The sequence below is a fragment of the Ammospiza caudacuta genome, chromosome 12 (genome assembly GCF_027887145.1).
Source record: "Ammospiza caudacuta isolate bAmmCau1 chromosome 12, bAmmCau1.pri, whole genome shotgun sequence".
Lineage (NCBI taxonomy): Eukaryota > Metazoa > Chordata > Aves > Passeriformes > Passerellidae > Ammospiza > Ammospiza caudacuta.
The window spans coordinates 13,917,787-13,944,304 of NC_080604.1; the positions used below are offsets into that span (position 1 = coordinate 13,917,787).

The 26,518-nt window shown below is 45.7% G+C and overlaps 2 protein-coding genes across 3 annotated transcripts; one reads left to right on the forward strand and one right to left on the reverse strand.

Annotated features, from left to right (window-relative positions):
* The first annotated feature begins 196 nt into the window (after window positions 1–196).
* On the forward strand, window positions 197–8,293 carry KCTD6 (potassium channel tetramerization domain containing 6). 2 transcript variants are annotated; one of them, XM_058812804.1, is made up of 4 exons: window positions 340–359; window positions 2,370–2,515; window positions 5,525–5,633; window positions 6,840–8,293. In XM_058812804.1, the coding sequence occupies exons 3-4, from the start codon at window positions 5,607–5,609 to the stop codon at window positions 7,524–7,526; spliced, it is 714 nt and encodes a 237-aa protein (XP_058668787.1). In that variant the 5' UTR covers window positions 340–359; window positions 2,370–2,515; window positions 5,525–5,606; the 3' UTR covers window positions 7,527–8,293. The 2 variants fall into 2 exon arrangements, with proteins under 2 accessions (XP_058668786.1, XP_058668787.1); XM_058812803.1 differs by lacking the exon at window positions 2,370–2,515 and having other exon boundaries at window positions 197–359.
* Window positions 7,615–26,518, reverse strand: ACOX2 (acyl-CoA oxidase 2). The gene is made up of 15 exons (XM_058812795.1): window positions 26,345–26,518; window positions 25,402–25,685; window positions 24,054–24,216; window positions 21,336–21,487; window positions 20,967–21,074; window positions 20,180–20,299; window positions 19,583–19,698; window positions 19,013–19,185; window positions 17,793–17,955; window positions 16,954–17,144; window positions 15,654–15,815; window positions 14,602–14,707; window positions 12,454–12,671; window positions 10,623–10,752; window positions 7,615–9,912 (listed from the first exon to the last, which is right to left on the reverse strand). Exons 2-15 carry the CDS (start codon window positions 25,559–25,561, stop codon window positions 9,850–9,852), a joined length of 2,025 nt encoding a protein of 674 aa, XP_058668778.1. The 5' UTR covers window positions 25,562–25,685; window positions 26,345–26,518; the 3' UTR covers window positions 7,615–9,849.

Below are 26,518 nucleotides of genomic sequence, written 5' to 3' on the forward strand. Positions count from 1 at the left end.
GAGGAGCGCGCGGCCCTCTTGCGCCACTTCCGGCACCGGGGCCGTGCGGGGACCCCCGCGGGGCCGCGCGTGACGCGCGCCCGAACGCCCCGCCCGCGGCCCCGGCCGGGCGCGCGCAGCCCCGCGGGGACGCGCCCGCGGGGACGGGCCGGAACCGCCGGGAGGCCCCTGGGCGGCGGGAACGCGCGTCCCGGCCGCGCCCGTCCGCCCCGCCCCGTCACCGACCGCCGGGGCGGGGCCCGCCGGGACACTCCCCCGCGCCGTCCCCGCCCGCGCCGGCGGCTCCGCTCCGGGCTCGGGCACGGTCCCCGCCGCCGCTGCTGCCGCCGGGCTCCGCCTCAGCGCCGAGAGCTGCGCCCGTGAGTGCCGGGGCGGGCGGGGGGCGCGGGGCCGGGCCCGGGGCTGCCCCGGCTCGGGGGGCGGTGCGGGGCGGGGGCCGCGGCCGCGGAGGGCAGCGCGTCACGGCGGGAGCGGGAACGGGGCAGGTGCCGGTGCCCGGCCGGGCTCCCGGGGCCGTGCCCGGCCGGGCACCGAGAGCAGAGGCCCCGAGTTGGCGTGGGGATGGGACCTGGGGTGTTACGGGTCCCGTTCCCGGTCGGGCGCGGGGGATGCCCGGTGGGTGCCGGCGCTGAGCCCTGGCAGGGAGGCTCCGGACCGGGGCTTTGCTCGGTACCGGGAGGGGAGCGGTTCCCGCTTCCCCAGCGGGAGAGCAGCAGAGCTGGGGCTCGGTTCTGGGCTGGGGTCAGGCCGTGGGCTCGCGGGTCACTTGCGGTGAGAGAGCACAAGGGTTAATCCCAGCATCTTTGCTGAATCACGGTGATCCGGGGGAGAGTTCTTCTACCACCGTCTCGTTGGCTCTTCTGGGATGGAAACGGGCACTTCCCGGCTCCTGCTGCAGCCCTGGACCCCACTCTGTGCTTTCCGGGGGGATTTCTGTCCCGTGTGGCTGTCACTCCTTGGTCCGTGTGTGTGCCAAGCCCCAGCTGTGTGCAGGGATGCTCCGTGTGTCTGACACCTGCCCGCCGCCAGAACTGTTCAGAGACATGTTCAGTTTCCTCAATGGAAAAGCACTGGCTAATATCACAGAAGCAAAGTACATGGATAAACCCCAATTATTATCACAGGTCCTGGAAGCTGAGTGCCCTGGGTTGCTTCAGCAGGACCAGGCTGGCTGTGAGAGTCCTCCTTTGAGTCTCTTATAGGAGGACCAAAGTTGTACTGGGATGTGGGCTCTTCCAACAAGAAGCAATTGAAATACAGGTTTGGAATCAGGCTTAAAACAGGATGTCATAGAGCTCCTTGGGGAAGGGATGGAAACTTTAGGAGCTTGGAATTTATAGTGAAGCAATTAAACATAAAGGAGTGAAAATGTTGAGTGGCTAGTGTGAGCGTTTTTCCGTCCTGCCTGAGGTAAAGACTGAGTATTAGTATAAAACAACCCAAGAAAAGCAAAGGCTAAGTTAACTTCTAATAAACTGCATTAGTCATGATAAACTTAACATGTGTAGAAGGCAGTAGGTGCTTTCTTTAGTGAAGCTGATCTGCTGAATTGCCAGAAGATTTGGTAACTGGTTGTTTTGAGAATGTTCCTCCTCCTCCTCACTCCCCTGGTTAGGGTGGCACAGAGCTGGGACTCAGGGGTGCTCTGCAGACCATCAGCTCACTGTAGTTTGGTGGAGAACAGTCAGCACTGGTGCTGCTCAGTTTTTGTCAGTTCAGGTGAGTCACCAGTAATTTACAGTAAGAACTTGCCTTTCAAATTTTCTGACTGGCTGGGGAAGAGAGAGGTTGTCCCTGTACAGCATAACTGTGCTGGTGGATGGAGTTCCTTCTCATCTTGTGAGATCTAAGTGTGAGAGACAGGGAGCTCACAAAGAGGGTGAGTAGCTGAAATGCCAAGTGTATGTCAGAGTCATACCTTGCTCTTTTTCATTTTTAAGTTGCCACTGCTAGAATTCCTTCCATCTCTCTATTGACATAGGAATCAAAGGTAACTCGTGATGTTAAACAGCCTGTGCTGTAATATTGATACCAAACTGCCCATGAAAGACTATTGCCACAAGTAAATCCCTTAATTCTTATTTGAAAAACTAGGTGAGGAACATTCAGAGCAAATCAGGTGGTCTGTGCCTCTTGACTTACAACAGCTTGGTGTATTTCTGCTCCTCCTTTGAGTAACTGCATGTTGCACCATTGCAGGGCTCTCTGCAGGAGTGGTGGGAGCCTCTAGTGCCAGCAGTGTGGATGAATGTCTGGCAGGGCTGCTGGCATCCCTGGCCTGAGTGTGTGTCTGTGTGTCTGTCTGTGTGTGTGTGTTTTCACAGGTGCAGACGTTCATCTGACTCTTAAATGCTTTCTTTGAATTTCAGCTTGCAAACTGGTTTGCAGCTGTGTTCTGGGAGAAGCCCTGCTGGAGTTAGTGGCACTACCTGTTGCAGCAGTGCTGCTGATAAACAGCCCTGTAATCCTCTGAGTCATAACAAACGAAATAAGAGCGAGCATTTTATAAATGCAGGTATCCAGTTTGGTGTGTCGAGTGTAAAGTGATGACCTGAGTGCTTTTCTTGCTTCTCACTGTGCCATTCCAGCTGTGGCTGTGCTGGGCTGTGGCAGCAGCCCCAGTGACCGTGTCCCTGCTGTGTGTCCCCTCCCTGCAGGCGCAGCAGTGTCACCACAGCAGGACTGTGGTCTGACACCATCCCTGCACTTCTGCTCCCAGCAGAGAGGGACATCCCGTTTGGCTGAACTGTGTCAGCAATTTGTCTGACTGAATTTCACTTTAAATATTCTTTTGTGGTTATCAAATGCAGGCTGCCTTGGGATATGGCTGTGTGTCATCTGTAATTTGCTGTCTGGACAGGAGTGGCTGTGTTGGCAAGCTTGTCCCTGCGTGCAGTCCATTGGTGTGTGACACAAGGACAGAGCTGGCTTGAGGCTGCCTGTGCTGGGGGTGGATGGAGTGTCTGCCCACCCCCTGGTGATCACTGTGTCCCGTTCAGGAGGATTTAAAGCATCATTGAGAGGGCACATGTCATGAAGGGTGTCCATCCTCAGCCTTGCTGTGGTGTGGTTGGTGAGTCCTTAGCTCAGGCTGTACCCAAACAACTCTCACCTGTGAAGTTGTCTGTAAATTCAGAGCTCCCAGGCTGACAAGGGAGGTAGTGAAGGGTTGGGATCACTCTCAGGCTTTTTAGGATGGGCTCCTGGTATCTCCTTTTGTGTGGCACATCTCACTCCAGCACTGGTTTGCCAGGGAGCTCTGTGTGTGCCTTGTGGTTCCTGGGTCCTTACACAAAGGTCACAGAGATTTCTCCATGCCCCTTCTATGTTTAGGGTTAGGTTTGTTCCAGATAATTGCTCTTGTAAATTTTTCACTCTGGTATTGCACAGCAGTGCTGTGATCAAAGATTAAATCATGCCTTTGCACTGGCTTGCAGTGTCATCTCTTTCTTTCCCTGATGAAGTCTTGATTCATCTGTACTGGACTTACATGCTGACCAAAATAGCATCATATTCCCTAGTTAAAATAACTGATGGACATCTCTGCCTTCGAAATATTCTGGATGTCTAATTTGAGTTAATTTTATTAAGACTGCAGATATCTTCTGTCATGATTACTGGAGAGGTTTCTGGCTGGCTGCATCATTTCACTTTTGAGTGAGTGTCAGAAATCTGTACCAGTCTCATATGGTTTTAATGCCTCTGCATGTTTTCCTCATCTTGTACTTGAGCAGAATAACACCTTCAAGTGCTAGAATTTAAAAGGTCTGGTCTATTGCTCAAAGTTTACAAACTGTACTGGAGTGAAAATTCAAAAAAAAAAAAAAAAACCCCAAAACCAAACCAAACAACCCCCCCCAAACAAAGAAACAAACAAAAATCCAACGCCAACCCCCCAAAAAAACCCGAAACAAAATGAAACAAAAAAACCAAACAGCAAAACCCTGAAAGAATTGAGTTCTTGATTTGTGAGCAGTTTAAAAAAATAATTACAGAGGTTGGCAAAAGAGCTGGTGTTCCAGGTTTATCTGCTGCTGGGGGATGTGCTTTAATGTCCTCTCTTGAGGCATACTCTGTCTCTAATTTGTAAAAATAGGATCCTGGTATGACTTGTTCTGTATCTTAGTATTCCTTAGTCTTCTGTTGTTCTGACCTCACTATTTTCATATACTGATTTTGTTTTTTTACTCTTTAATCCACCCGAGATGCAGCTGGGGCTGTGCTTGTGCTGCTGGGTCCCCAGGACCTGCTGGGCACTGTTTTGCCCAGGCTGTGGACTTGGGCAGGGCAGCAGGGCACAGAGAGGTGGGATGTGCTGCCTTGTTCTGTGGTGAATGAAACCCACCTCATTTCCTAGGCATGAGAAGGGCAAGGTATCTTTTTTGATTGGGAATTAACTGTGAACATTGAGCAGTTCTGCAGTGTGGGGCTCTGGCTTGGCTAAATCTTTGTGCTGCCTTTAGCTGGGTGGCTGCGTGTTGAAGTTTGTTAGTAAAGAGGATGGGACCAGAAGTCTTGGGAACTGTGTGGTCTTTTTAAGATGTAAAAATAAACAAAGCTGAGAAGCTCTACCCTACTTAAAACAGGCTGACCTAAATTTTCAGCAGTTCTAGCAGAGAGGCAGCTCTGGGCAGGGATAAAGGCTGGCTGATGACTGGCTTCCCTGTCCTTCCATCACTTGACAAGGTTGACAGGCCACCTTTGGCACATCAACACTGCACTCTGAGGTCATTCACTTCCCCCTTCTTGAGCTGCACAGCCTGGCTGGGGATTTGCCTTGTGCTCCTGTGGACAGTCTCCTTGTTATGCAAGTCAACAGTTCAGCATCTTCTGGGAAGTCACAGCATGAATCTCTTCTCAAATTGCTTTTGTTGGAGTGTGTTGACAGCATGTTAGATGTCCTCTGGCTTGTCCCTACAGAGATTGCTTTTGAGAGTAGGTGTCTGGGAAGTCCTTTCATACTCTTTGTCTGTAGATTAATGTTCTTGCTATCAGTTGCAGTTCTCCACTACTGAATTATTAATTCTGCAGTGAGGGTTTTTTTATTCTTAGTGTTCATTGACTTTCATGCTTGATTTATTTTTCTGAGCAGTTTGAAAGTGGAGCATGGGAATGTTGACTAATATTAACAGATCACATGTGTGACCTCAGAGGTGGCTAAATAAACTTTTTAAATTGGGAAAATGACATCTGTCTTTCAAAGTACTCACAGTTTCCCAGGTGAAAGGTTGCTTGTGAACATGTATTGCCCTCAGAGGCACATTGCTTGTTATTCAAGAAACCTGGGATGTTCAGGCAACTGGTGGAGTGGCTGTGTGTGCTCCAGAGGCAGTCCTGTGGGTAATGTGATGGGAGAAGGAGGGAAAAGAGGGTTTGCAGATTCTCCTGCTAATGTGACTTTGTAGCTGAATGCTTTCCTGGCAGAGAGCCTGCCTTTGATTGGAAAGCATTCCCCTTGGTGTTCTTGTAGGTACTGATGGTCTGCCATGTTTTGTTCTGTGTTTGTGTGTGCTTTTTCCTGCAGGGAGATAAGAGCAGAGGAATTGTGTATCCTTTCAGCAGCCTCCTGTTAAACTTGGAATCCCACAGCTCAAGCACGTGAACAGATGGATAATGGAGACTGGGGATATATGGTGAGTGCAGGTGTGCACTGTGCACCACAACTGGGCTTCCAGGCTCTTGCAGCCAGAGTCCTTCCAGATCTGCCTTCATAGATCCAGAGCTTCAGTCATGAGAGAAGGGAAACTATGCCTGTTAGAACAGCTGTACAACAGCTTGCACACCTTCCCTGGAGTGCTGAACAGCTCCTGTGCACTTTGTGGGGAGTGCCCAGGTTCACATTTGCTGGGCACAATCAGCCAGGACTGAACTGATGCGTTGGGCTCACTGTTACCATTTTCCTAACACAAAAGCTGAAAATAGTTTATGCTTTTTGCTTATTATTTTAAGGACGTCTGTAATTTTATTTATCGAGAGAAGTATTTTTCCTTGTAAACCTTGTCTCAAACTAGACAAGCACATCTTATTTTCCTCCCCTTCTCATTCTGCTGCCATGCATATGTCTCTTTTCTCTGGCTGGCTGCAGTCCTGGTTGTTAGAGTTGATGGCCAGATGGGATTTATGTTCCTTTCTCTCTTGCTTCCTCATGTGCTGTCTGGAATCTGATGCAGACTGGTTTGTGCTCTGCTCTCCACTTCTCTGCAGCACGCTAATTTGTTAATAAATATTTCTTGTTGGAGTTGAAAGCTGAAAGTTCTTTTTCTCCTTGCCTGTTTTAATGAAGCCTCTGAGCCAAAGTGTGGATTATTTTGATAGTGAGCTCTTGGTCCTATGTTTAAACCTGCATTGTCTTCCTCTTTTGAGGGATAAAAAGAGGCTTAATGTTTGTTTGGCTGATTTTTTTCTTTCTTTTTTTTTTTGGTTTTGGTTTTGTTCTAGAATGAGAGACAGCTTGTGAAAGTAAGGAACATTGCTGGGCCTCATTCTGACTAACTTGTTCTTCAGGAAATTTCTCTGTTCTCATTTCCCCATCTGTAGAATAGGAAAAAACTTGCTGCCCGAATGCTAAACTTGATCCTGCGACAGTAGCTCAGTTGTTAAGATTTCTAAAGCATTGTGGAAATGTGCATTCTGCATGCTAAGTATCATCCTGTCAAGTTGCCAGTTGTGCCTTGTTGCTAGGTGCCTTGGATTTGTTCAGGTTTGAGCAGCCCTTAGAGGCACTGAACAGGAGAAGTGTGATTCCCCCAGTTTTCCAGCAGTGTTTGCTCTGTGTGTCAGCAAGGTGATCGAATCTTCTTGTTGGGGCTTGATAAACTCTGCAATTTCTCTCTTTCTAGATGACTGATCCAGTCACGCTAAATGTGGGTGGACACATGTACACGACCTCCCTCACAACTCTAACGAGATATCCTGACTCAATGCTCGGGGCCATGTTCAGGGGAGACTTCCCCACTGCCAGGGACTCTCAGGGCAATTACTTTATTGACAGAGATGGACCACTTTTCCGTTATGTTCTTAACTTTTTAAGGACCTCAGAGCTCACTTTGCCACTGGACTTCAAGGAGTTTGACCTGCTCCGGAAGGAAGCAGACTTCTATCAGATTGAGCCCTTGATCCAGTGTCTCAATGACCCCAAGCCGCTGTATCCTGTGGATACCTTTGAGGAGGTGGTGGAGCTGTCCAGCACCCGCAAGCTTTCCAAGTACTCCAACCCGGTGGCTGTGATCATCACGCAGCTCACCATCACCACCAAGGTCCACGCGCTGCTGGAAGGCATTTCAAACCACTTCACCAAGTGGAACAAGCACATGATGGACACCAGGGACTGCCAGGTGTCCTTCACCTTCGGGCCGTGCGATTACCACCAGGAAGTGTCGCTGCGCGTGCATCTCATGGAGTACATCACCAAGCAGGGCTTCACCATCAGGAACACCCGCGTGCACCACATGAGCGAGCGTGCCAATGAGAACACAGTGGAGCACAACTGGACTTTCTGCAGACTGGCACGGAAAACAGATGACTGATTCTGACTCCACAGGAGCCACTTCAGTGATTAGCAACTTCATTGGACAGTGAACCCAAGAGAGTCTGGATTTTGACTAAAGCAACCATATGGGCTTTTTTTATACGACTATTTATTGTTTATCAGTGAGGACTGGAGGAGTTTCATTCTCTAGCAGCTCTGTTCTTTTGTCCAGTTCAGAAAAAAAAACGTGCATGTGCCTGTTCAGTCAAGACACCTTTTTGTTTGAAAGAGGGAGTCCGAAGAATCAGTACAATAGGGTATTTTGTGTCATTAACACAATTCTCTGACTCGACTCAAAGTGCTAAAATTACCTCTTGTTTAAATGGTTTCTAATCCATCTAATGCTATGACACTGGGAGCAAGAAACAAAAAAGATTTTAAAATGCAGTTTGGGGAGAAGCTGCTATTGTGTAGACTAATTTAGTTTCTAAATCAATAAACAGTATTGTAATATTCTAGGAAAACAAATCCCACCCTTTAAAAGTACTTGATAAGTACAGTTTCTTACAGTTATGACAACTGTTTCTTTCTATGCATATAAATCAAGCAACCAAATATTATCTGTAGCCATGGAAATATGATTACAAATATTTATATTGGATTCTAAATGCAAAATGTCCCTGTGGTAGAATTCATATTTTTAATGCCTGGTGCAATATTATTCCCAAGTGTAATGCCTGCCAGAAGAAGCTAATAAAAATGTGAAATACAGAATACTGTTTTGTATTTTCTTTTTGTCTTTTAGAATTCTCATACTTAAAAAAACCAAACCCAACCAAACAAAAAACCTCCCATCCAAATCCTGATTTTTTGTGCTGTGGAGTAGTTGGGGTATTCTGGTAGGGCCCTGGATTCTTCCATTAATGATGTAACTTGTTCCTTTTCATGGAATTAGTTGATTATGTTAATGAGTTGATTCAAATGTCTTCATTAGACACAAGACAAAGCTTGTGTTCTGAAAACTGCTTTAGATTGATAGAAAGATGGCAAATATTTGTACTGGCTAAAGGGATAGGGATGGAGGGAACACAGAGCATAATACTTGTAGCTGCTAACAGAGTTGCCTGGTTTGTCAGCACTTTCTGTAGTGACTTTATAAATAAATTCTAACTGAAGAATGGTTTTTCTAGTGGTGTTCAAGTCACGGCACTCAAATTCTGTGGCTTAACTCATTTTCAAACAGACATTTCTACTTATCCTGGTCCCTTTGTCATAGTAATTAATAGAATTTCTGGTTATGATCTAACTTGATTGCAGCTGGGAGTAAGGGAGTTGGTATCTGTTTCATGGAGTGGATCCTGTTCTCCCATGAAGTTCTTGTCCCAAGTAAGTGGGAGCTTTCCATCCCATATCTGGTTCTGAAGGCTGTCTTGGGGGTATTTCTCTGTCATATTTTGTCTCTTCCTGTTCATACATTGCAGGTTTTTGACTTACGTAATAAGAGGCAGCAGTGAGAGCTTTATTCTTGCTAAGAAGGAGGGAAGAGAAGCAGAACTGATGAAGCTCAGGAAAAGTTGTTTCTTTCTTGCAACACGTGGTAAGAAATATTTGTGTTAACTGGCATTGAATTATAATCACAAGATGTTCTTTGCAACACTTAATTTATGAGCAAATTAATGACTGGCCTGGATCAGCTTGCCCTTTCCATAATTATGAAGTATAGTATTTAGAGAAGCAGTATTCCAAATAATACACTTTATTGGAGCTCAAGATTTATAGAAATGAGCAGCTCTATTAATGGGAAGGTAAATTCTGCAGACTGGAGCTTTGTCTGCATCTTCATTAGGCAGGAATATTCCAGTACTGAGCAAATCAAGAGCTATTTTAATTGTCAAAACAGATGCATTTTCTAATATAGTTTCTGATCAAAGAGAACAACTTGTTCCTAAAAACAATCATGATTTCACCATGGATTTTTCAGTAAAGTTGGTTGTTTTGGGTTTTCTGAAGGCACTATATAGCTACTACACACTGAGAGAGGGTTCACAGTGTGGTGGTGGTTTTTTTTTCCCCTCAATCATCATATAGTGGATTTAGAAAGAGAATAAGAAAGTCAAATGAGAGTTTTGATGCTGTCAAGACACTTCAGGATTGAAAACAGTGAACCCTGGACCATTCCTGACTGGATTGTCTCACAGCAGCACTCAGCACTGTTGGCATCTGTCTAATTGCAAATGGCTGGCTGAGAATCTTTCATACTTGTTGTAACTGCAAGTAAGCAACTGATTATTAATTCTGATTAGTCATTACTGATGCTTCATAAATGTACTGCTGCACAAAGAACAGGAGGAAATGTGTCCCCTTCACTTTGAACATGTTCTTCATAATTTCGATAGCGTGTTGTGCAGAAGTGGCTTCAAATACCTCTCGTAGGCTGGGCTCATCTGCTCAGAAAGAGAATGTGGAAGGGAATTAATGGCAATTAAGAAGGGAAAGGCTGTTTTTTTTTTCTTAAGAACAATCTCTGAAACACATAAAGCTGCACTACTTAAAAAACAACCAACAAACAAGCAGCTGCTTCAACTATGTGCAAGAACTTTTTTCCTATAATATGTGCTGTCCTTCATAACCAGCACACCACACTCCTCCCAAAGGGGACAGCATACTATTTAACCTCAGAAAATATGCTTGGACTTGAATGTTTGCTGAAGGCAAATTTTGTGTTCAAGTGTGGAATTTCAAAGGGATACAAATTACCACACTAAAAATCCCACTCAAGGCCAAATGAGTTTTCAAACAGAGCAATACATATTTACATCACACAAAATTTTTACATTATTCCACAGTATGGATGAATTGAGAAAGCAAAGTGCTAAAGACCATGAAGGATCAAATTGCCTTGTTTAACACTTATACCCTTTCTGGTTAAACATATTTAAAACCCCAAGTTTTGCACTAGTAGAAAGCATTAGTGTATAGAAAATACCCTGCATTTAGTGCTGTTCCATAATATGTAAACAGACTTTAATTTTAGCTTATTCTGTACCATGTGATACAAAGAGGAATTAAAAGCTCTTGTCTCTTGTCTGTATTGCTTTGTTAGAAGAGAAGCAGTTTCTGCCCTGGAGGTTGCCCAGCTGTAGTTCATCCCTACCTGGTTGGTGGGTGATTTCTGAGCCCACTCATAGAGGCGCTGGTAAACCTGCCCGTCGTAGCTGCCCAGAGCAGAGTTCAGGCTCTTGTCTGTGAAGTCAAAAGCATCCACCAGTGGCACAGCATCCTTCCTACAGAGCACAGGAGTGACATTCCTGTTACTGACAGGTGTTGCTTTGTAAGATGGGAAAATAAATCAAAGATAAACTTGGCAGATTCCAGGTGTCTCCTGGAAAGCTCGTGCCAGTTTTCCTCTTGTCTTTACTGGGGGGGGAATCCTGTTTGTTCTGATTCCTCAGAGCATATCTAGGTGACCCTGCCTGAGAGTGAGATTGGACTAGATGATCTCCAGAGGTCCCTTTCAACCCTAATAATTTTGTCATTCTGTGATGTTCTACCAATGCCCTGAGTTGTCTGCACTGCTGAGTGGGTGTTTGCAGGGTCTTCACCCTGGCTCCATCACCTGGGCTCCATCCCTAATTCAGGACTCATGTCAGATTTTTTCTCAGTAGTCTCTGCCAGTTTGTTCTTTTGATTTTTCTCTTTCTTTCATTTTTCTTATGCTGTATGTGTGTCTTATAAAATGGAATAAGGTTCCCACTAGATTGATGTGAAGTTGCTTTGCTGATCTTCAACCTTCATCCACCTTTCAGTATTTCTATTATCTCACCATGAAATGCTGAGCTCTTCTATTCCTATCTGTAAGTGCAAAACAACCCTGACCCATCCAAGGGCCCATCTAGTCCAGGGTCCAGTATGGACACGAGAGCACAGGCAGCACCTCCTAAGCAGGAGATGGTTTCTTTTTCCTCATCCTTCCATCATTCTTGGGTGTCGGAAGTTGTGCTGGCTGTACCTCACACCTGAGGTACCAGGATGCAAAGAGGTTTGCTCAAATGTCAGCATTCCTATCTTCCAGTTCCTTTTGGGGAAGAACTGAAAGGGTTTGGGAAAGGCTGGGTTTTTGCTACAGACCAGGAAGTGGTTATATCCTTTCTACTAGCTGTAAATATATAAATACTCCATTCTTGAATCCAGTTAACAAGGCATGGACTAACACAGAAATTGCAATGAATTCCAAAGACAACATGTTAGGCTTTTGAAAATGTTATGTTAAAATTAATGTCACTTAATTCCGATTCTGTTATCAGTTCTGAAAACCTTTGTTGTTTGGCTCAGCCCTTGCTTATAGTGTGTTCTTGTTTCTTTCCCGATGCTTTAGGTAGAATTTTAGATACAGTAGCAACTCCTCTGCACCATAAGTAACTATGTTCTAAACAAAAAGCTGAACCCTTTGTCAAAAAGCCTCTGTGAGTGCTGTGGTAAGGGAAAACCTTAACTCAGAATTCACAGAGTTGGTAATAAATGGTGTAGAGCAGATGCATCTGAAGTAGCTGTAGGCAGGATTGTTTGGGTACCAGTTGCAGCTCAGCCATGGCAACAGAGGAGGCTGTATTAGCTGTGGCTTGAGCACATTTTGCAATGTGTGATGGGTTGCTGTGGCTGCCTCCTGCCAGTGTGCTCTGACTACATATTTTCCTGCTTTCACTCTACTGCAGATGGTAGAAAGTGTTCATGACTTCTTCATTTATAATTTAAGACATTATGTTATAGAACTTTAGAGATTGCAGAGGACACTGGGGTCTGTTTTACCACGAAAACAAGCTCTGAGTAGATGTTTCAATCAATTTCTAGTACTGCCAGGCACTGGAAATAAACACTGAATGAGGTGAATTGACTGTGGAGATGTTGCCATAGGTACAGCAGCACCCTTTTATATCCAGCCCAGGGATAAACTGGAGAGCTGTGTGTGTCCTGCCAGAGCAGCTCACCGAATGACAGCCAGGAGGTCCAGGTAGGCTGCAGTGACCATGTCCATTTGAGCTGCAGATGTGTATCCATCATGCAGGAAGGCCCCTGTGTTTGAGAAGATCCCGTGCAGTGCAAAGAGGTCACAGAGATGTTTCATAATCTTCTGGATGCCAGCCTTGGTCTCGAGTTTTTCCACAGTTTCTGCAAAGTTTTTCACTGCAATGTAGTGGCAGTGAGCCTGGAAAACAAATGCAATCAACAGTGAATGCACCTCAAACACTTTAGTAGGCCAAATGACTCAAATGTTCTTGCAAAGAATATAAAACCTTTTCATTTCCCTGGCACTTCTCCAGTCTGTATCCTTTGTTTGCTGGGTGACCAGGCCTTTCACATTCATGGCTTACAGCAACAGCAGAATTCAGAATGTGTAAACAGTCAACACCATGGTATTTGTAAACTCCATAAAACTGTTTCAGAAATCATGCTGATACTTATTCTAAATAGTTCTGATCAATATCCCAAAGAGTTTCTGTGAAGGAAACACATTGGAATGTGCTCGTGTTGTAAGTGAATGTTGCTTGTACATCAATAGGAGAAAACTTCTGTTGAAGACCTTGGGCTCATGGTACCTTGGGATCAGTGTCCACAAGGCTTCAGCTCTGGAAACACCATTGTCAGAAGGACAACCAGATTTACCTCCCACTTTTGTGGTTTTAAGTAAACTGGTAATTTTGGGGTCACACACCAGCAGAATGTCTGACCCACAATAGAATATTAGAATATTATCAGAGGTGCAGAGATGAATTAATTAGGCTGATTCTGGCTACACTGACACTGCTGGGAGTGGTTGTTGGTGCTGGGATCTGTGTGGGTTCATTCCCCCACTGCTGAGTTCCCTTCCAGCTGCAGGTGTAAGCATGGCACACCTGCACTGCTGCTTTTCCTGGTGAAGCAGCAGAGGTGGAGGCCAGTATGGAGTGCAGAACCTGCCTGAGAAGCTGAGTGGCCCTGAGTGGGCACTCAAGCAATTAACTCAAACAATTAACCTGAGTGGAGTCTGCCCAGTGTCTGAGCCACTCAGCTGAGAGCTGGCAGGGGTCAGTTCAGAGAGCTGCCATGCCAGATGTGTGGGTAAATCTCCAGGGAAGGTATAGAATAAGAAGTAAATACAGAATTGCCCCAAGAAGGCAGCAGTATATCAAAATTTTAAAGTTATGGGGAAAATTCAAGGGGTTTGGAGACTTTTCCTGCCCTTGAAATACTTAAGAGACTCTGGGGGCCTGGATCCCATTTTCTGAAGAGTCTGCCAGCAGTGCTGATGATACCACAGCCAGCCCTCTGCTTATGTTAGGCTCTTCAGAAATAGTTAATGTTAAAATTTGTGGATGGGATGCTAAATGGTGTTAAAATAAGTTGTGGATGGGAAGGGAAGGCCTTCACCATAACTGTAGTGGAATTGCACTTTAATTGCATATTAAAAATATTTTTGGTTTTTGGAGATCCAGCACTATCAACAGATCTAGTTTTCATTAATATTTAGGGCTTTTCTCCCCTCTTTTCTGCTCAATTCTGTACTAATTCACACTTGTTTTAGGGAACAAATGCTGCTGTCCCAATGCTACTTCAGTTGAAAGCATCTCTTATAAATTTGATTTATCTTTCAGCAGTAGTTAACATTGCACTTATCACTGGTTTTCACTCTTTTCCCTGCAGTTGTCTTTCCACCAGATGGAAGAAGTACCAGGCATGTTTCATCCTTTGCTGTGACTCCACCAGCTTGCAGTGGAGTGGAAGACTCCTCTGGGCACCAGAAACGCTGGATTCTTATACAAAAATGAGTGTTGGCTGGAGATGGGGTTTTGTTGCAGGATATGGGAGGTCTGATTCTGCCAGTAGTGGCAGCCTAACTGTGAATGTATATTTTCCCCCTTTCATTTCTCCTAGTCTTTTTCTACCTGGCCTATTACAGACAGCAAATTTTTCAGGTAAGGAATTGCTTCTTAATACAACTTTTCCACCATGCAGACCACAGTGCCAGTGTTTGTGCTGTCTCTTAGATGCCAACAGGAAACAATAAACAGCACTGAGGCTTTAAGCTAATCATGCCATTTCTGTTGCATATTGTTTCATAAAGACAAACATCAGATAAGCAGATAAATTTTGCTAACCTTTGCAGCCTGCACCAGCTGCACTGTGCACTGGTTCCATGCATCATGCTTTTTGACTCCAGACTGGATCAAGTCCTGTAGCTTTGCTGCTGTGCTGCTTGTGAGCCTGGAAAATGGAAAAAGCACAAAGCATTTTGTATGTGCATCCCACATGCATGAATTTGCACTCAGGAGTTGTGTGTGACTGAAGTGCAAAGTGGCATTTCTGACATCTGGAGTTACCCACACTCAGTAGGAGTGAACTTAGATTATGCAAAATCTGGGCATAAATTGTGAGAAGAACCCAGACCACCCTGGTCCTGAAGGATTTCTGCCTTCTCAGCTTCCAGGGTTTGGCTGAGCCTTTCTTGGGTTGTGTGTGTGTAAGGAGAGTTTGCAAAACAAACAGTAATACTGGACTGCTGTCACATTATATTTCCCTTTTCTACACAGGGATTCAAATCCTGTTCCCATTGAGGAAGCTTTTTGATGAGTGGCTGTTTTTACACTGGTTTCAATGACAGCAGGGTTGTCTTTTTCCCTGACTTTCAGAGGTGGCACCTATACAGCCCATAACTGTGTACATAATTCTGAGACCACTCATGTTATGATTTTTATTTATGTTGAGTTGCTTAATGTGTGTAGTTAAAAGGCTACAGACAGAATGAGGGGCTCTGTTCTTGCTGTGGTGTAAACTGAAAATAAACATCAATTTCTCAGGTATGTGAAATTTTAAGATTCCAATAGAATTTCCCAGGGTCCAATAAATATTTTACTGGATAGCAACTCAGTGATGTGGTCTGGGACTTACTTTAATAGTGCCACCAACTCTGTGAAATGTAGTTGTTTGGTAGCACATAGCTTAAAAATTTCTGAGTGTGGAAGCTTCATACTGAACATCTGACATGGCTGTTAACCCTGTGTAGCCTTCCTTTCCTTTTCAGGAACAGATGGCACCAAACGTAGTTTAACTTATTTTATTTTACCTCCCTTTAAAGCAAGGAAGAAGCCGAGCTCTTAACACATTTCTGATGTCAAAGAGAGAAATTCTGTGTCCCATCCTCTGTACTGACCTGACTGCCACATGTTGATAGGCCTCAGTGTAAATATCTGGACTGAGAAAATCCAACTTGTTCTTGGCTGGACACTTCCCATGTTTCACTGCAGCCAGATAAGTGACAGATGGTGGCACAGGCTGGCCAGCACTGGCTGCCATGAAGCACTTAATCAGGAACCTGGGAAGAGGTAACAGTCAGAGCAGGGCATGGTGCTGATCTTGCAGCAAACAGACATGCAAAAAGTAAAGTGGGCTCAGGTGAGGAGCAGCAAGGTGTGACCCATCCCATGAGTGGCCCAGAATGGACTTGAACAAGTAATGACCTTTTGTTTTGTATGTTACTCACAGTAACCTGATCTGTGGTGAGTCTGTCTGCCTTATCAAACACTACAGCAATCCATAATGATATTTTTTTCAGCAGAAACTTGCTGTGGCTATTGGCAGTCTCAGCAGTGTAGTGATTAGATACATTATCAACTTTGCAACCTGAGTTCTCAGTGCTCTGGAGCTTTAATGGTGATTTGGTCTTACCCTCTGTGATCCCCAACACACAGTCACATTATGTTAACACATGAGACCATTGCAGAGAGTTTACAAGGAGCATTCCCCACTCCCTTAGTTTTTTGGTACCTCTGCTATGAGCTAGACTGATCAGGTCTGGAATGAAAAGGGTACAGCATTTCTCTTGACTTTGCTGTTGATCTTGCAAAAAGGAGTAATGAGTGCAAAAATGTCTGCATGGCAGCACAGAGCTATGTGGTGCTCTGACCCTTGGAAGTTCCCTGGTTTTCTCCTTCTAGTAAAAACAAACATTATTAAAAGTTCAAGCAGCTGTAGTTTCTTTACCCTGTATTTCATCTACTCTTGATAATCATGAGTCTGTGTGTTTGGAGGAATGTGATGTTCTTGGAGCATGACTCAGCCACTTTCAGCATCCCACAACTTTGCTTCCTCTGAATCAACCCCACTTTACCAATATTGCATTACATGGCACCATTGTCACATTGGTAGCTTAAAACATTACCCACAAAACTTTGACAGCAATACCTTTGCTGTGCTACCAGGCAAAGAGGAAAATGAGGTTATGCAGAACAGCACCTGCATACATCCCCAAACCAAAAATAGAAGAGATAATCCAGTTCCCACACACTTCCATGCTTGTTAGACTGAAGGCATGAATAGTTTATATCCTGAGCTGTATTTTTAGATGGTGCTGTGAGAAAGGAGTAGCTGGTTTTACTGGTTTTGGAGAAGAAGTGGTAATGGCTGAATAAATGAGGGGGCAGGCTTTTAGATGAACATATTTGAATTGTTACCTGGCAGTTTGCAGGAGCAAAATGGTGTTTTCCCCTTCATAAATACAAGAGGCAAGTATTTTGGTATACAAGGAAGGCAGTCCACTTAGTAGGGAGTAGCCATGGCCCCCACAGGCCCGGAGACAGATCTCCACTCCTGCTGTGCAGTGCTGAGTGATCATGGCTTTAAAACCTGAAGATAATGCATGGAGCTGTTAAAAAAGGGAGAAAAAAAGCAGAGTATTACCAGTGGAATCCTCAGAATAAGTTCCTTTTTTTTAATTTTGTGCAATATCTGGGCATGAAATCCCTGTCAGGTTCCCCTTTGAATGCTGGTAGCACCCAGTTCCCTGAGCCTGACCTTTGGTGTCTCTCTGGGATGCTGCACATGCTCCTGCTGGGCACACTGTAGTCAGTTTATGCATTTTGGATTTCTCTCAGCCAGTTCTGGCTTTGGCCACCTTTGTTCAGAGTGTGTTTTCATTTCAAGCACTTAATTGCAAAATATTCTGTTCTGTTTAAAAAGTCACATTTTTGGTTTTGGCTCAGATGTATGTGCATGCGCACTGGAGCTGAAGTTGTGTAATAACACTTTGTGCCACCAGCTACTTGGAACAAGGTTCTGGACATGCTTTTCAAGGACTTTTCACTCTGCAATGGTTCCCAAAACAAAAAGTTTGGGGTGGTACAGTGAATGCTGCTGCTGACTGGTTGCAGATCTGGGACACGTCATTGGAGCAATTAGTGCTTCCTCTTTCTCCAGTTCTCTAGTGGTGAGAGGAATGCTCCTCCAATTTGCTACAATACTTTAACATTTAGGGAACAGAAGTGCTGTATGAGTTAATCCTGCTGCAGCTCACCTCTGGCAGCATGTCAAAGTTCTTCCTCTGGATCTCTCTGTACCCCTTGTCGAATAGCTCCTGCAGGTAGTCATTGGTGAAATGAAAGGCATAGGCTGCTGCCAGCTGGGGCAGCAGTTTCTCTTGCTGAGTCTGGTAGTCAAGGATTTTTGCTTCTTGTTCCCTGTTGGAAGACAGCTGATGAAGCAGGGGGAGTATGGACATGGGCATAGCTACTGTTACTTCACCTGCTGCAGAATGAAAACAGTGTTTTTCATTACCAAGAAGCAGTGTGTGCACAAGACTGAGCTGACAGTGTGGCAGCAAATCTGTCCAGCTTGCTGAACTATTGGAGAAACAACCCCTAAAAAGCCTAACAGTGTAGAAAAGGCTCTTTGTGGTCAGGCAGTACAGGGACTGCAGGAGAGGATGAGAGTGAGGCCTTCAAGGACAGCAAGTTGTTAGGTGCTGCAGAAAAGGCAGTGGCATTGCACCTGATAAACTTTGGCTTTTTAAACAGAATCTTTGTGGTCCTGTGCATAGAAATGTTTCCCTGAAAATATCTGAGTCTGAATTATTTTAAGTTTTCTGAGCTGTTTTTGGATGTTCTTTTTCACTTCTGTGGCTGGTACATTTAGGACTTCAATCGCTGGAATTGGTTACTACAATAGTTCAGCTGCTGTGCTCTTCTGTTTGGTTTGTGCTTGAACTGAACTGTGTTTTCACTAGGATCTTTCTGCTTTTGAAAGGATATTTAAATGGAAATCTTTGTAATCCGTTCAAATAAACATATTTCTTTAAAAATAATGGGGATTCAACACTGGATACAATTCAGTGCTTAAAGTTTGCTTATTAGGTTTCTGGATGGTTGAAGGTATTTTAATGTCGCATTCATTAGTAGGGCACTATGGAATAAGAATTCAGCAACTTGTCCATTTTGTCTGGATTCTGCTCAGTTATGGGATTACAGGGGAAGGCCAGTTATAAAAGAATAAGTTGCCTGTGTGAGCCACTGACCTATTCAAAGTATGAAACTTATCTTGGAAAGAACTGTAAACATTCTCTTGTACTTTGACTGAAGCTCGTTAATGTAAATACTGGGGAAGCATGTTTATCATGCCCTGTCTGGGCCAGGAAATCAGCCAGTGATGGGCTGAAAGATAAGATGAGGAGAAGAAATACAAACTGGCATGGGGGAACACAGGGTCCAGTCCCCTTCCCAGTGGGATGTGTGGCATTACCCAGGCTTTAGCTTGGACTGGCGGCGAACCACGGAGTAGCGGATGGCGATGGTGCACGCCTTCTGGAGGGGAGTCAGAACCTCGTCTGAAATGAGGGAAATGCGCACGGACGTCATTGTGAAATAATTGATCTGCTGGGAGCCCTGTCTTACATAGGTGCCATCTGGTCGAACCTAGGGTAGAGAGAGGCTGTCAGGTGCTGCCTTAGTCAGTACTACTGTGGATGTGTAATTGCTATGCATGGAATAAAATGGATATAAAAATCCTTCACTGAATGTAAACAATGCTTTTATGGATGATGGATGAAATACATCCATTTGAAAAGACAAACTCTTACTGTTTGTGGCAGAGGTAGGTTCTGCCTGCCCCATGATCCCCAGCTTCTGAATGTGGAATTCTTGACGCTGATTTTCATTTAGGATTCAGGTACCTTCTGCCCTTGGTAAAACCTCAGAGACTTGCTGACACTCAAAGGAAGATTTTTGTCCCAAATTTAGACAATTCCCTGTTGCTTCTCTGGCTGTGGAATGAGAGTCTGACAGCAAGTTTGTGATGTGAGTCCACACATACCTCACAAAACTTGCTCAGCATGTTCTCCCTGGGGACGCGCACGTTCTTCAGCAGGAGGTAGCCGTTGTCAATGTGCTCAAAATTCATTTTGGGACCGATGTCTCCTGCAGTTACGCCTGCAGCAGGAGAAAACACAGCCTGCTTGCTTCCACTTGAACTTTTTCCTCCCCATTTTGTGTCAGGATGGGGACCCCCAAAGAAGGGCATGGTCAGCTCTGCTTCTTCCCCAGCATGGATGATCTTGCCCGAGGGGTGAAACAGGCATTAGAATGCCTTGTAGTAGTTTGTTTCCATGATCCATTGACAGATGGATCTGTGCTGGCTGGGGTTGGGGTCAGAACTGAGGTGTTAATGCAGAGGTGCTCAGAGCAACCCAGGCTTCTGGTAATGTCAAGGGCTTGGTCTGGACATGGTGAAGATATGTTAAATTTCCCTTCAGATCAAAAGGTTGGGGTTAATGATAACTGCACCTTGGCTATCTCTCTTGGCTTGGTTTTGGCAATTATAACTTGCCCTGGGCCCAATGTTTTAGAAAACATTTAAGGACAAAATAGGCAGAGCACGTGCACAAATGCTGCAGTGTCTGGGGTTATTTACCTGGGCAGAGGGAATGGTCCTGAAGGCTGCGTATCTGCACAATGAAGGGATGGATGCCATAGCACTTCCCATGGATGTACAGCTGGGCAAAGACCACTGTGTGGGTTGCTGATCTTCCCACTGTGAGAAGAAAAACAGCCCCATTCCCTTAAGACAAGGCACAGCACAAACACAGTTAAGAGAGATGAGTACTAATTATGTGTTGGGTCTTAGGTATGGGTCACCACAACCTAAATCAGCCTGCTCAGAAGTTGCACCATCATTCTGCCTCTTTTGCTGCCCATGAGGCTTGGATTAACAGTTTTGTAACAGAATATGAGAAAAAATAAACAGTTTGAGCTAATAGTAGTGGTGAGAGTGGGAAGTGCTGTGGCTGTTACAGTGACTCCAGTTATTTTCTGTGAAATACCTTCCTGAAGGGAGCAAAGAATTTCACACTTGAATCCTTTATGCTGAGACTGTCTGATGACTCAAATCCTTTATGCTGATGACCTCCCTGCAGTTTTTGGTTGTCTGAGTATTATTTAAAAAGAAGATTTATTCCTGCAGAGTAAAAGCTTTCCCGAGTGAAGTTCTTCAGCCTGCAACCCAAAGGTTTTTGTAGATGATGGTGGCTCCTTTGTGGCCTTTGAACTTGGACAACCTCCTTTCTCTTACTTGCTTGTCCATGTGAGTATCTTTTATTGAAGTCTTCTGCTAGCACCTGGACCCTCAAACACTGAACTTAACCAGGGTAGATGGAGTAACTGAAGGAGGCAAAACCCAAGATATTTTGTGTGGTACTTACTGTCTCCAGGCCACCACTTCATGGCAGAGATCTTTGGTGTGTTCAGTATAAACTCCTGAGTAGCAGTATCAAAGACTGCTGTTGTTTCCAAACCCTGAAGATAAGTGCCTTTAAAAAAAGAAATTAAAAAAGTATTTATCTATGTATCTATTTCCTGGTATATCACAGGGATGGAGAGAGCAAAGGATCCCTGGAAGCTGGCCGTGGGTACTATCAGGGTTTTGTGGTTACCCTTCTAATGAGAACCACGAATGAGAACCCAACCACCCCCGTCCCAGTAAAGGATGGACAGTGTGGAGTCAAATTCCCATGGGAATCTGGGCTGCAGGCTTGTGTCATAGAGAAAAGCTGTTTTCCCTGCAGCCTTACCGTGCCCCAGTTCAGTCTGGGCGTAGCTCCCAATGAGCTTGTGCTGGGTGGCGAGAGGAATCCACTTGGCAATCTGTCTGTCCGAGCCCAGCACTGAAATGCTTCTCATGAAGACGCGGTGAAGGAGGAACGCGACATCTCCCGACAGTGCCCTGCAGAGAAGGCACAAGGGCAGCGTTTCAGGGGATGGAGTCCCAGGCATGTGATGAATGAGGCAGTGGCACTGCAGCGGTCACCAGACAGTACCACCTGCTGCCTTTTGCTTTCTGCCTTGTCATACCTTGCCCAGCACCCAGCATCAGCACAGTGTTGCAGGAAGAGTGCCCTTCCAAGCTGCTTTTGTCTCTTTTTGTCATAACAGAGTTTGCATATGTGTTGCTTGCTCATTTCACTTGGTCTTGAAGGAATTATCTGTTCTGAGTAGCAGATGCTGAGCTAAAAGCACAACCCAGCTCCAGAGCTCCTGACACTCTGTGAGCATTTCATATTTTTATTTTACTTCAGAGGATTTTTTTTTCTTGATTATTTAAGTCAGATTTTGAAGCTGAACTAAAAAGAAAGAACAAAACAGCACCCTACTTGAAAAACCCCAAACCCTAGCAATTTCCTATGAGGCATATTAGACTGAATTACACATGTAGGTATCTGGGACCTGGATCTCCTGAACCTTCCCATTCCCATTCTGGAGAAATACCATGGTATGTTTGGTTTGTTGTTGTGCTTTTTGCTGTTTGTTTGCTGCCTTTTGCAGTCAGTGAACAATACTGGGTTCATGGAGATTTGTCCCAAATTCAGATGTTATTTTCTTGTAGAAAAATGAAAATACATCCAAGTAACCTCTGGTCCTTCACCATCACCATCTGCATACATTAAAAAGCACTATTCCAGAAACACCAGAAAGGTGTATGGGAACTTGGGTACAGTGATTTCCATGGTGCAAATGAGAAATTTATTTAAGCTTTTTTAGTGTGTGAGAAATAATAAGAAAACATGAGGAATATAACTATACCCCTCTTTCTGGGATTCCTCAGATCATGGTTGAATCACCTCACAGATACAGGTACATGTGCAATTGAGTGCCTGTGCTGCTCTCAGCAGCTGAGTGGATGTTAGCACATTGCTTTACTGCAATGCTCTAGAGAGCATCTCCTTTCACATAGATACCTTCTGTTGTTAACAAATGACTCTGACCTTTCTTTAATACTGGCCCTGAGAGAGAATTAATCATACTGAAACAGTGTGGGGGGGAAATACGAACAAAGAAGTTAAAGGAAAATTGCTTTGATTAACAGAAAATGACTTAATGAATCCTTGGCAGCCTGGCCAGAAATAATGTTCCTTTAGCTGCGATTTGAAAAGCTGGATTTTAAATTGTATGAGTGATTCACTGTGCCTGGCACTGGGAGCCAGGGTTCTGTCATAGGAGCTTGGTGCTCACCTGCAGCTCCATCAGGCAAGAGCTGCCCTGCCAGACAGCTCTGCTCCTCATCCAGCAAATGGGACAGCCCAGGGCTGGTCCTGCTGCAGCCTTTGGCATCAGGGGGCCTGATAAAAGCACAGCTTTGTTCTGAGGGAGCAGTGGAGAGCTGCTTTTTAATGGGAATATAATGATCAGGTCCAAGAGCTCTTCATGGCACATTTCCCCCTTCATTAGTTCTGCTCGCTGTAAGTGGTGAAGGGCTCAGCATAAAAAATGATCTTTCATATGATGGGGTCAACTTTTTAGCAGGGCTGCTACCACAGGGCAAGGGGTGATGGTTTTGAACTAAAAGAAGGTAGATTTAGACTAGACATAATGAAGAGCTCATTTTCAGTGAGCATGGTGAAACAGTGGCACAGGTTGCCCACAGAGCTGGTGGATGCCCCCTCTCTGTAAACATTCCAGGTCAGGCTGAACAGGGCTCTGAGCAACCTGATCTAGCTGAAGATGTTGTTGCTCATTGCAGAAGGCTAGATGGACTAGATGACCTTTAAATGTTCTTTCCAACTCTAACTGTGCTATGAGTCTATGAAATGCCAAAAATTGGCTCTGGGTGTCAGAAGTGCAGTGTAAGGGACAAGCTTTGCCCTTCAGAGTGACACTTCTGAACTTGCACCTTCCTACTGGGAATGTGACCCCACCAAGCAGACAGTGTGCCCTGGGCAACAGCCAGCCAGGAACTGACTGAGCAAAGGGGAAAGGAGGGGCAAGCAATGGAAATGTGGAGCTCAACCCCACATGAAGTGTTGAGAAAACTTTTAAAGCAAAGGACTGTGAAAACACTTTATTCTCATTTACCTACAAACTAAGGTGAGTTTTTTCCTTTTTTTTTCCTTTAATAAAATATGTGTTTTCTAGATACACAAAATGTAATATTTAATTTATTTAGAAGTCAGTAATGGAACTGAAACAGCACCACTTCCAATTCTAGTTATACATTTAAAAATGTCTAAGGGATGGTATGTGAGCTGCAGCACAAGTAATGAGATTGTTGAAGTGGAAATCTCATGTTGTGGTTGTGAACTGCTTGATCTATCACACTGTACCCATGTGCTGCTCTCTGAGAAGTTCCAGTCGTGTACCCCCATTTTCTCTTTTCCCAAGTGTGATGCTGAAGTAAAAACCTGCAGCACATTTTTATCCAAACCTCATCTGTCAGCTGTTAGCCTTTCCCAGCATTTGCTAAAGCTGATTCTTTAAAAAAAATTAGTTGTACATAGAAAAAAAAATGAAATCACCTGTAAATGTACTTATATTCAGGTCCATTCTCAGTCCATCCCATCTCATGCATCTTTTTCTGGAGATGAACAGCCTTCCTGACTGCTGCTTCGTACCTCTCATTCTGGGTCTGGAAATACTGATTTTCTCTGCTAAATACAGGGTCAGATTCGATGGCTTCCACTGCAAAGCAACACAGAACAGTTGGTTCTCCTGGGGCTGGGGAAGTGCAGGCAGTGCCTTGAGCCACGTTCAGGAAGAGCAGGCAGGACTGGACTCATGGATCCTGATGCTGTGATTTTTAGGGTGCTTGCAGGCAGGTTTTGTTTTGCCAGTTCTGGCTCCCATGGCTGTCACATCTAAGTCTGAAAAGCAGCGGGTTTGGGGAAGCACAAGGGGAACTGAGTGGGCCTGAGAGAGAGAAATGGTGGTTCAGTGGAAATGGTGACCCTGCAGGGTAAGGCACCCTCCCTGGTCGGGGGGGGAGAGGTGACTTCTGGCAGAAGATGCCAAGGTGCCAAGGATCCCTCTGCCTCCAACTGCTGTGAGGGCAGTAAGGGCTGTGGTGAGCTGCATTTTGACCAGGCTGTGGTGAGCTGCATTAGCCAGAGGGTAGATTATGGCTGGAGCCTGCTGGGTGTCCGGCTCAGGATGTTAGCAGCCCATGGCACTGTTACACAACAACTCATAGTCACTATTTCTGTGTCAGTTTGAACACTCCCCTTGTCCATTTTGCCTTAAAACCTTGAATCTATTGATGTGGAAGGTTATACTGAACTCCAGTGGCACTGTGAAGAGGGCAATCCCAGTGGCTGTGCTGTTTTCCTCTGGTAAGTGTGGATGCAGTTACAGAGACAACAGTGAGAGTTTTTTTCCCTCTATTTCTCCTGAGCAACAGTCATTTTTTGGCACACCCATCACGAGTGAGAGCAGCTCAGCCTGGTTGAGCCAACCCACGCACGAAATTCCCCACCTGGATGAGCCCAATGTGCCAAGGAGCAAAGCTGGCTGTGGTTCACACGTGATGTGCATTTCTGCACAGCAGCACCAGCCCCTGCACGCATTGCCCTCACACATGGATCCTCGACCCCCAGTTCTTGTATTCCAGTTTAACCAGTCTTGCCAGAGACAGGGGATGGGAGCAGGGAGGAGGAAAAGCTTCAGACAGCAGGAGTGGCTGCGGAGGAGTTGCATTGATTTACATGAAGAGAAGACTCCAGCTCCACACTCCCACTTTTTAAAGAGATGGGGGATAAGCAAATGCCCAGGAGCACAAACCCCACTGTGCTGCAAAGGAGCAGCAGAGCAGCAGGACACAGGCATGGCCTGTGCCAGCCCCCAGCAGGGCCTTGTCTGAGGGTCACTCACCCACTGCCCTCCGAATCCGTGTCTGCTCGGCGCCGCCGTCCAGCAGGGCCGTGAGCCTCTCCACACAGAAGGAGGCCGTCTGCCGCTCGCTGCCGAGGTCGGGGTTCACGCTGCCGAGCACTGAGCCCTGACAGTGCTTGCTGGTCTCCAGCAGAGCCATCCCGGAGCCTGTGCTGCTCTGCAAAGGGACAGGGCTCCTCTGGCACTGGCACCCGTCACTGGATGCCTGATGGAGGCGTTGGCACAGCGAGGATGGTTTTGGTAGGTTGGCCAAGATGTTGCACCTGCACAAGGGTTGTGTGAATATTAAGGCACTCCTCATTGCAATGGACAGTGGAGATTTATAGGAACTCAAATTGCAGGTTTTATGACATCTTTTAAAACATAAATATTTTTCTTTTCCCAGTCTGTCCCCAGTATTCTATGAAAAGTTAATGCTGCAATATCCCACTGCTATGTGTTAATGTTTACAGGAGTTTCTGGCCCAGGACTCACAGGCACTGGTGGCCTTGCCTGTGCTGCCTCTGTCCTTGGGGCTCAACCCCTAACCCATGTTAGTGAGACTGGTCGCAGGACACTAGTAAAAACAAAACCGAAGTGAGTAGAAAACAAATCAGATTTTTCCTTTGAAGAGGCTGTTGCCTTTCCAAGCATCAGATTACTTTAAGAAATACAAACTCTGGAAAACACTGCAAATGTGTTATTAATTCCTGCTTTTTCTGATATTCAGGTCTTTAGTTCAAGGTGTCTTGGTGCAGGGAGAAAAGCCCCGGGGCAGCGCGGCGGGCACCCACGGCCGGGGTAACCGGGGACTGCCCTTGAGCCGTCACTGGAGTGCGGGGCTGGGCACCGGGGCCGCCTGGGCCTCAGCTTCCTCTTCCGCGCGCCTCCGGGAGGAAAACGCGATTGCTTTCTCTCCGTGCAAACGGAGTCCCCCACGTACCTCGTCTCAGGCGTCCTCCGTGGAGCCGTCCGGCTGCTGCCTCCTGCCTGGGCCGCGGCTGCCGAGCCCTGTGCGGGGACCTTGCCCCCCGAGCCGGCGCCGCGGGTGTTCCGGGGAGCGCTGACCTCTGCAGGCAGGAAAATCCCACAGCGCTCGGAGGGCTCAGCGCTTCCA